General features: G+C 37.8%; 1 protein-coding gene across 1 annotated transcript; it reads left to right on the top strand.

The window, feature by feature from the left end:
* Window positions 1-2428: 2428 nt before the first annotated feature.
* Window positions 2429-8534, top strand: LOC134332910 (G1/S-specific cyclin-E2-like). Its single transcript, XM_063014746.1, has 12 exons — window positions 2429-2474; window positions 3132-3186; window positions 3278-3347; window positions 3436-3486; window positions 3610-3740; window positions 4090-4225; window positions 4743-4889; window positions 4979-5074; window positions 5467-5601; window positions 5700-5811; window positions 7065-7222; window positions 7681-8534. The coding sequence occupies exons 1-12, from the start codon at window positions 2471-2473 to the stop codon at window positions 7765-7767; spliced, it is 1182 nt and encodes a 393-aa protein (XP_062870816.1). The 5' UTR covers window positions 2429-2470; the 3' UTR covers window positions 7768-8534.
* Window positions 8535-9432: the final 898 nt, after the last annotated feature.

Genomic DNA, 9432 nt, shown 5'->3' with positions numbered 1-9432 from the left:
GCAGATATTTAAGTATATCTTTTCATGGGACAACACTGACAAAATGACACTTTGACACAATGAAAAGTAGTCTGTGTGCAGCTTATATAACAGTGTAAATTTTTTCTTCCCTCAAAATAACTCAATATACAGCCATTAATGTCTAAACCACCGGCAACAAAAGTGAGTACACCCCTTAGTGAAAGTTCCTGAAGTGTCAATATTTTGTGTGGCCACCATTATTTCCCAGAACTGCCTTAACTCTCCTGGGCATGGAGTTTACCAGAGCTTCACAGGTTGCCACTGGAATGCTTTTCCACTCCTCCATGACGACATCACGGAGCTGGTGGATATTCGAGACTTTGCGCTCCTCCACCTTCCGCTTGAGGATGCCCCAAAGATGTTCTATTGGGTTTAGGTCTGGAGACATGCTTGGCCAGTCCATCACCTTTACCCTCAGCCTCTTCAATAAAGCAGTGGTCGTCTTAGAGGTGTGTTTGGGGTCATTATCATGCTGGAACACTGCCCTGCGACCCAGTTTCCGGAGGGAGGGGATCATGCTCTGCTTCAGTATTTCACAGTACATATTGGAGTTCATGTGTCCCTCAATGAAATGTAACTCCCCAACACCTGCTGCACTCATGCAGCCCCAGACCATGGCATTCCCACCACCATGCTTGACTGTAGGCATGACACACTTATCTTTGTACTCCTCACCTGATTGCCGCCACACATGCTTGAGACCATCTGAACCAAACAAATTAATCTTGGTCTCATCAGACCATAGGACATGGTTCCAGTAATCCATGTCCTTTGTTGACATGTCTTCAGCAAACTGTTTGTGGGCTTTCTTGTGTAGAGACTTCAGAAGAGGCTTCCTTCTGGGGTGACAGCCATGCAGACCAATTTGATGTAGTGTGCGGCGTATGGTCTGAGCACTGACAGGCTGACCCCCCACCTTTTCAATCTCTGCAGCAATGCTGACAGCACTCCTGCGCCTATCTTTCAAAGACAGCAGTTGGATGTGACGCTGAGCACGTGCACTCAGCTTCTTTGGACGACCGACGCGAGGTCTGTTCTGAGTGGACCCTGCTCTTTTAAAACGCTGGATGATCTTGGCCACTGTGCTGCAGCTCAGTTTCAGGGTGTTGGCAATCTTCTTGTAGCCTTGGCCATCTTCATGTAGCGCAACAATTCATCTTTTAAGATCCTCAGAGAGTTCTTTGCCATGAGGTGCCATGTTGGAACTTTCAGTGACCACTATGAGAGAGTGTGAGAGCTGTACTACTAAATTGAACACACCTGCTCCCTATGCACACCTGAGACCTAGTAACACTAACGAGTCACATGACATTTTGGAGGGAAAATGACAAGCAGTGCTCAATTTGGACATTTAGGGGTGTAGTCTCTTAGGGGTGTACTCACTTTTGTTGCCGGTGGTTTAGACATTAATGGCTGTATATTGAGTTATTTTGAGGGAAGAATAAATTTACACTGTTATATAAGCTGCACACAGACTACTTTTCATTGTGTCAAAGTGTCATTTTGTCAGTGTTGTCCCATGAAAAGATATACTTAAATATCTGCAGAAATGTGAGGGGTGTACTCACTTTTGTGATACACTGTATACTCCAGCTTTAAATATTTACAATACCACACTTAAAGCAATGCATTTTTTCTTGTTTCATTAGAGGCAAAGTAAGATGGTGTTTTGTGCTAAGCACAACATAAATGATATCAGATAATTATATCACTACCTTCAAGTATAAAAAAATATATAATATCCACTAAACAAAGAGATGTTTGGGAACCGACAGAACCGAGTATTACTGAGCCGAGTCAATGGATCTGAATCTTTTAAAAGAGCCGGAATACTTATCAATACTAGCGCCAGCGCCAGTTGTTCACTTCACCCGCCTCCAAAGGTAGGACAAGGAAGTCTGCTTTACTGCAAGCGCCAAAAATATTATTTATATTCATATATAATGGTTTTAGTAGAAATATGTTATTTTTCTGTGACCTTGAGCACGTAATGTTGTGTTTGCTTTTTTATTTTTGTGTTTTCTTTTAACTTTGCCGGTGAGGTAACCTAGTTGGTGCAGACTATAATATTGTATTATTTTTAACCTACTTTTACATAAATAACTACTGTTCAAGCTAAACTCGGTCATAAAAAAATATTGCACTATTGCACAGCTTTGTTTAAAATACGAGAGCAGGTCAGTCGAAGGAAGATAAACTACCACTACATGATCTTATGTGTATTTGTGTAGATATTGTACATATACATGCTGAAGTTTTGCAGTGTTGATGGTATATCTTGCACATATATTAAATATGTGGTCTGAATGTATTTGGCGCTATAAAAAAAGGGTTTCAGAGTTTAAAAGTGGCGCTTTATTTAGACAGCCCGGGCTTATTTTGGCGCGTTCGTGTTTTCAAAAGTGAAAATAAACTACTATTGTTTCTCGTATCTACTTTTATATAACCAATGCGTAATTATTATGCATACATATCTCCTTAAACAATCATTTCGTACTGTTATTAAAAATGTAAACGATTAGGAAGCGTGATTATTCACACTAGTCTGACTGTGCTATTGTTTTCACTAACTTAGTTAGCAGCTAATGTTTTACACACAGTTGGAAAGAAACCCTTTGTGAACGTTTTTGTAAAGACCATGATCTTCTGCGTTTTATCCTTATCCTTTATCCTCATTAATTGTAGACAAACCTGCATTTTGCTTTGTCTTTATTTAACACGATAGTTAAAAGGTCAGGTAAACGTCATGGCCTCTTTAAGCAACCATGCACAACAGAAAGAATGCATTTTAAACCATTATAAGCTTTTTGTTTTGGTTTAGTTTTTTGCATAAAACACCTATTTAAATCACAAACTAGCTTTTAATTCAACTAGTTTGTTAATCCATAATAGTGCTTTGATATCAGATTAAAAATGGGAAAAAAGCACTATGGGCTTTTTAAATCTTGGACTATTTGAATAATTAATTATATTTAAAATTAACTAAAAGGCGTGTGTTTACTGCAAAAAATAAAATGCCACTAACTAATGCATAAATTTTGGTCATTTAAAAGGTTCCAAAGTTTCCTAGGACACTAACTTACCTCATTTATGCATTTTTACACTTTCAGATCATCTGTGGTTCCTCTATTTCACACAACAATACAGCAAAATGACCAGACGAAGGTAAGATGAGCCTTATATTGTAGTTTGTGCTATTTGTCAACAGTAAAAATACCTTTCCTTAACTCTTTACTCTTTGCTTTTTTTCTATCAGTGGACGACTTCAAGCTAAATCTGAAAATGGAGCCACACATACAGACAAGTTAGCAAAAATCAAAAAGGAGGTGTGTAAAACTGGTTATTCTTGTTAATGTGAATAACTGTTAAATCTTAGCTGTTGCTAATCAGTTAAGGTTTTTTTTATGTTTACAGCAATGCAACAGAAAGAAAGCACTGACCAAAAGGCTTAATGGTGAAACTCAGGTATGTTAGTAAAACTAGTAAAAATAAATACTTCTTAATTAAATCAGAACTAGGGCAACATAAGACAGTCCTAGAAGCTTTTTAACCCTGCTGACAAACCTTTTAATAAATGCTGTCATCTAGAATCGAGGGGCCCAGGATGCAGTGTGTAGAACTGATGTCTTAATGGAAAGCCCTATGGAGGGGCTACATGAGGAGTTTGATCAACCTGGCTTATCCCAGTGCCATCAGCCATCTCCTTTTCCTCGACTCAGGTCAGTCATAACTGTATAGAGCTGATAATCCATATAGAGCTGATAATGACCTAACAATAAATAGTATAAGCATTTATTACATTATTTTAAAAACTCTAGCATAAAGCTAATAACTTAGCAAAACCTGTAGTCACCCTTTATAACACGGATGTAAATAAAATAAGTTCTTCAAGTTTTGTTCCTTGGCAGTTTAATGCAATAGACTCATGACTGCAGACCTCATCTGTGGGGACGGAAATCAAGTCTTTCTCTGTATACCACTCACCATTCCAGACTGCTGCGAGCCTCACACATTTTACTACTTTAATGTGTTCTGCATCTGAACAGTTATTTTTTCTCCTGTTGTTAGTTGGGCTTGTTCAGAAGACGTGTGGGTGAAGATGTTGAGTAAGGAGATTAAGTACAAACACTGTAATCACTGTATAGAGAAGCATCCCAGACTCCAGCCCAAGATGAGAGCCGTACTACTTGACTGGCTGATTGAGGTAAGCATTATATGCTTTTTATTTTAATACATAAGGTGGCATAGCAGGTAGTGTTTGTGCCTCAAAGCACCAGGGACCTGGGTTTAAACCTTCTTTTGATCACTAAGAAATTCAGTGTTTGTCCCGTCTCCATGTGGGTTAGGTTCTCTGGCTTTGTCCAAGCTCCCAAGAATATGTAGAGTGGGTATTGGCTGCTCTTAATTACACTTCAGTAAGTGGCATGATGCCTTGTGGTGAATTGGAATCCTGTCCAGAGTGTATTTTAGGCTGGCGCCAGACCAACTGTAACCTTGATCTTCTCTCTTTCTTCATTTGTAGTTTTTTGTGTTTTCTTATTGTTCAGTATTTACAGTTATGTTTTTAGATGCAATTCCTGTTTTGTTTGCACTTTAAAAAAGACAACTTACTTAAAAATTAAGCATGATGTGGTGATTATTTCTCTGTAACATTTTAACATCTGAAAATACCAAAGCATGTAATAATCTCTGGTTTCTGTTGTAAAACTTCCTCTCTGTAGGTATCAGAGGCTTATGTGCTACACAGACAAACCTTCTACCTGGCACAGGACTTTTTTGACAGATTCATGCTCACCCAAGCTGACGTGGACAAAGAACGACTGCAGCTCATTGGCATTACAGCTCTTTTCATCGCCTCCAAAATTGAGGTAAAATCTCACCCAGGGGAAATCAAAGTCTGAAAAAAGTCTTTAAAAAAGAAAACTATAGTTTAAGTGTTTTATTTGTTTGCTTTTAGGAAATCTATCCACCCAAAATTACAGAACTGGCCTACGTCACGGACGGAGCATGTCTAGAAGAGGAAATCTTACAAATGGAGCTCATTATGTTAAAAGTAAGCAGTATTTTTGTTTTTCAGTCTATGCCTACCATATAATATATTCACTGAGGTGGCTCAGTGGGTAAGCACTGTCACCTCACAGCAAGAAGGTCCTGGGTTCAATCCCCAGGTGGGGTGGTCCGGGTCCTTTCTGTGTGAAGTTTGCATGTTGTCTGCGTGGGTTTCCTCCGGGTGCTCCGGTTCCCTCCCACAGTCCAAATGAATGTAACCAAAGAGTGTAAAACATGACGTTAAAATTCTATTAAATATATTCAGTTGTCTTTTGTACCTAATAATAAGTAATGAAACATGCTGCACTGTAGACTATTGATAACTAATGTATATACAAAGTACATAATTAGCATGTAAAAATACATTGTGTCATTTAAAATGTGTTTCTTGCGCAGGCATTAAATTGGGATCTATATCCTGAAACGATTGTTTCATGGATGAAGCTCTACATGCAGATGGCCTCAGCCTATGATTTCACTAATGTTCTGGTACCACAGTTTTCTCAGGAGACCTATATACAGATTACACAGGTATTTCACTGTTCCTCTGTAAAGACTATACTTTTTACTAAAACATTCACATGGGTGTTAATGTTCTGAATTATATGATATTTTTATGTTTCTCACAGCTTTTAGATTTGTGCATCCTTGATATTAACTCACTGGGGTTTAAGTACGGAGTGCTGGCTGCAGCTGCCCTTTGCCACTTTGTATCATTTGACATTGTACAAAAAGTATCAGGTAAGAACATATTGCATATTTACTTGCTACTGCAACTACACTTCTTAACCCATTATTTAGAAAATGAAAAATTGGTTAAATTCAATTGTAGTACTAGGGATGATTAACTGACAGCTTGATTTGAACTAAGAGCAGAGCTACGGAGGTGTGTTTGAAAACCTAGGGAGCTCTCTACATAGACAGCATTTTATGTCATCCTACGCACGCTCCCGAGAAGTAGGCTGTTCGAAATCTTAGATGCCTTAATATGCTCACTAGTAAGGTATCTTAAAATTTCAACGCTATTTTGACTCAAGAAAAAGTGAGCATCCGATGCTGCCTTAGCTGTGGAGGCAATCCCAGCAGAGTTATTTTCAAATGTAAATAAATTGTTAGAGATTTTGAATTTGTATAAACGTGCACAAGTGTCACTTATTTGCAAATTCGGGCTTGTCAGCTAATTTAACCGTTTTTGGTACACGAATGAAGATGTTAGTTGACATGCTAGCGCGTTGTGCCACCCCATCCCATTGGTTTGAATGGCATGAGGCTAACTGTGTTAGATTAGTTAGCGAAAACTGATGGAATCGCTGTCTAAATAGCATGTTTGAATAACCTGACTTATAAGTCAACTAGAATCCTCTCTACTTAGGCAGCTGTCTATGTAGGCAGTCACTAGGTTTTCAAACACACCCAGAGCTCTACACACGAGTAGTATAGAGTGCTGATTTGAGACCCACCCTTAATGTGCCAGTTGAGAGAGGGCTGCAGTTGTAATCTTAACAGAACAGCTTTTTTAATGCATTTTTTTTCTTTTATTTAAATCATAAACAACAAAATGATTCATCATTACAATAACAGAGGCTGTCTTGTGTCAGTATGGAGTCTGACTGCATGTTAAACCCCTCACGTAGATTATTGTAAATATTTAAATTTAAAACAAAAGTTAGCATATTTTGCATCACACTCCAGTTTTATCTTGTAATAAATACACTTACATTGTCAGGAAGAGCTTTAAAATACAAACTGCATGTTTAGTTTGCTACAGACTTGGTGTAAGATGTACACTGGTCCTGCTCACTGTTTGTTCTACTGTTCTACATTACTGCCACCTTTCCTACATCCACATTTCCTACATTACACTCTAAATAAAGCAGGATGACTGACATGAAGAAATGTTTTATATTTAAATGCTATGCTTAAAGCTTGCTGGTTAACCTTTGACTAATGCGTGTATAGCTTTAGCTGTAATAAAGGTTGTGTTTTCGCTGCAGGACTAACATGGGAGGCAGTGGAGAGCTGTGTGAACTGGATGGCTCCCTTTGTAGAAACCATGATGAGTTACGAAGTTGCAAAGCTCAAACATTTTAATAAGGTTTCTTCAGACGACAGACACAATATTCAGACCCATATCAACTACCTCTCCATGCTGGTAAGTTTGACACACCAGGTTTTCATGTGCAAAATTGTTTTATATAAAAATGCAGTAATTAGTTTTGCTAATAGACTTTGCAAGAGACTGGTAAATTTCATGGAAAGATTTTAACATTTGACAAATAGTGCTAATAGTGCCATTTTTTTTATTTATCAAAGCTAAAAGTTTATCTTGGTTGCAACACATTGAACACATCTCTGGGTGGTGTTTATATAACACATCACAGCTGAAGAAATAATGTTATTGAGTTCCCAATGGTTTAATCATGTTGTAAACCAACTTTTAAGTTATACAGACTAACAATAGGTTTTAAAATCAGCAATATTACTGTATATAGGGTTGAATAATTGTGACATGGCAGTATTAACAATATATCCTGCTACTTCACTAATTTGCTGTATCATGCAAGAAGCCGTTGTGCTGATTTTTATTTTATTTTTGCTTTCTGTTAACAGCAAGAAGCACAACAAAAAAGCAGTATTCACATGAACAGCATCTTTCCAACACCACCCAGCAGTGCAGAAAAATCCAGCACATACTGAAGAAACAGAACAGAAACTCGCTGCCCCGTCCAGCTACTGCTTCTCCCCTCAAAAAAAAAGCTAAGAGCTAATGTAGCAGAAATAGACTCTCCGAGTACAGGGAGTTAGGAGACTAATGTATCTGTTGTAAAATGTTAGTAGTAAACAGAGTATGAACTGTATTGCATTTACCCCAAAACAGACAGTACTTAACTGGCATGCCTGAAATACACTGTATGGCCAAAAAAATTTGGACACCCCTCCTAATCATTGAGTTCATGTGTTACAACCACACCCACTGCTAACATGATTAAAATCATGTTATGGGAAGCTTTGGGAAGGCTTTCAGCTTTTCTTTATACATGCTCAAGACTAAATGGGCACAAATTGTCACAGACACAAATTGTGTTAGAAGCCTTTACAGTAGAATAGAGGCAGCTTCAGCCACCAAGATTGGGTAGGCTCCATATTAATGCTTATTGTTTTAGAATAGGATTTCCTACAAGTCATGGTCAGGTGTCTACATACTTTTGGCCATATACTGTGGAAGGAAGGCATGTCCTCAGGGATACTTTTTTTGTTAGTTTACTAGGAAATGTTCTGATTGCTTGGTTTACTGTATAACTGTAAAAAAGCAGTGGTAGCTCAGTGGTTAAAGTACTAGAGTAGTGATCAGATGATTGCTGGTTTAAACAACACTACCAATTTGCCACTGAGAAAGCTAAATGAAGAAGGTGTTACTTCTAAACCTTGGTCAATTTTGCATCACTTGACTAAATTTTAAAAAGAAAGTAGGAAATGATCTATAGCAGTAGATAGTTGAATGATTTAGAATTTTGTGTTTATTACAGCTACTTACACCTTCACAGAGTGCAATAATTTGTGCTACAGGAAACAAGATTTGTAAAAGCACTGAACAGAAGGGATGGGCATTTTTAATTGAAATTAACTTGCTCTATTGTTAGAGCATTTAACAATGATATAGAAATACCCTGAAACACAGTTATTTTTTCCTGCACATAACGTGCTTGCTTTTTATGTATTTAGAGTAATGTAGTCTTGCTTTCAGTCTGAGGTTTTGGACTGATTGTCTAAGTCAGATTCTTCGTTTTTATTTAAGATACTACCTTACCTGGCACTCAGGTGGCATAGCGGTAAATTAGCCTGCTACCGCTGGGATCCAGGGTTTGAATCCCCAGCAGTGTTATCGATCATTCGGGCATCTACATACAGGCATACTGACCAGGATCAAGTGGTGGTAAAACATGAAAATAATGATTACCACATCATTTTGTTTCTGTTTATTTCCACAGTGTTTAGCATCAATATGTGGCACAGTGACCGTCCTCAACAAGTCCATGTAAGGCCACTTTCACATTAGTCAGAATCTGGATTAATTTTAATCAGCTATATGATTTAATTCCCATCCCTAGCAAAAAAGGACCAAATGTCTTAAAATCTTAAACACCTTTTACCATCAAATCATCCTGTGTATTTGTCTTCAGTTTGTTGAACATGTACAGAATTGACCTATTTCAACTCTGATAAATTGCTGTGAAATGACAGATTTAAGTATTACTGTAAGCCCCCAGGTACAAATATCTGATTAATTAGCAGCATCAAAATGCAGCTATAAGTGAGCGTTTATTTTACCAATGTGAAATATGTATATATATTTTTTATGTG

The sequence above is a fragment of the Trichomycterus rosablanca genome, chromosome 2 (assembly GCF_030014385.1).
Source record: "Trichomycterus rosablanca isolate fTriRos1 chromosome 2, fTriRos1.hap1, whole genome shotgun sequence".
NCBI lineage: Eukaryota > Metazoa > Chordata > Actinopteri > Siluriformes > Trichomycteridae > Trichomycterus > Trichomycterus rosablanca.
The sequence above is the reverse complement of the archived record's forward strand: the minus strand, read 5'-3'. Positions and strand labels throughout refer to the sequence as shown.

What these genes read in the sequence shown, in the direction of transcription:
- LOC134332910 (XM_063014746.1), top strand. An exon ending in TGGAGCTCATTATGTTAAAA is followed by an intron (nt 5,075 to 5,466) that starts GTAAGCAGTATT and finishes TTTCTTGCGCAG; the next exon opens with GCATTAAATTGGGATCTATA. An exon ending in TCAACTACCTCTCCATGCTG is followed by an intron (nt 7,223 to 7,680) that starts GTAAGTTTGACA and finishes TTCTGTTAACAG; the next exon opens with CAAGAAGCACAACAAAAAAG.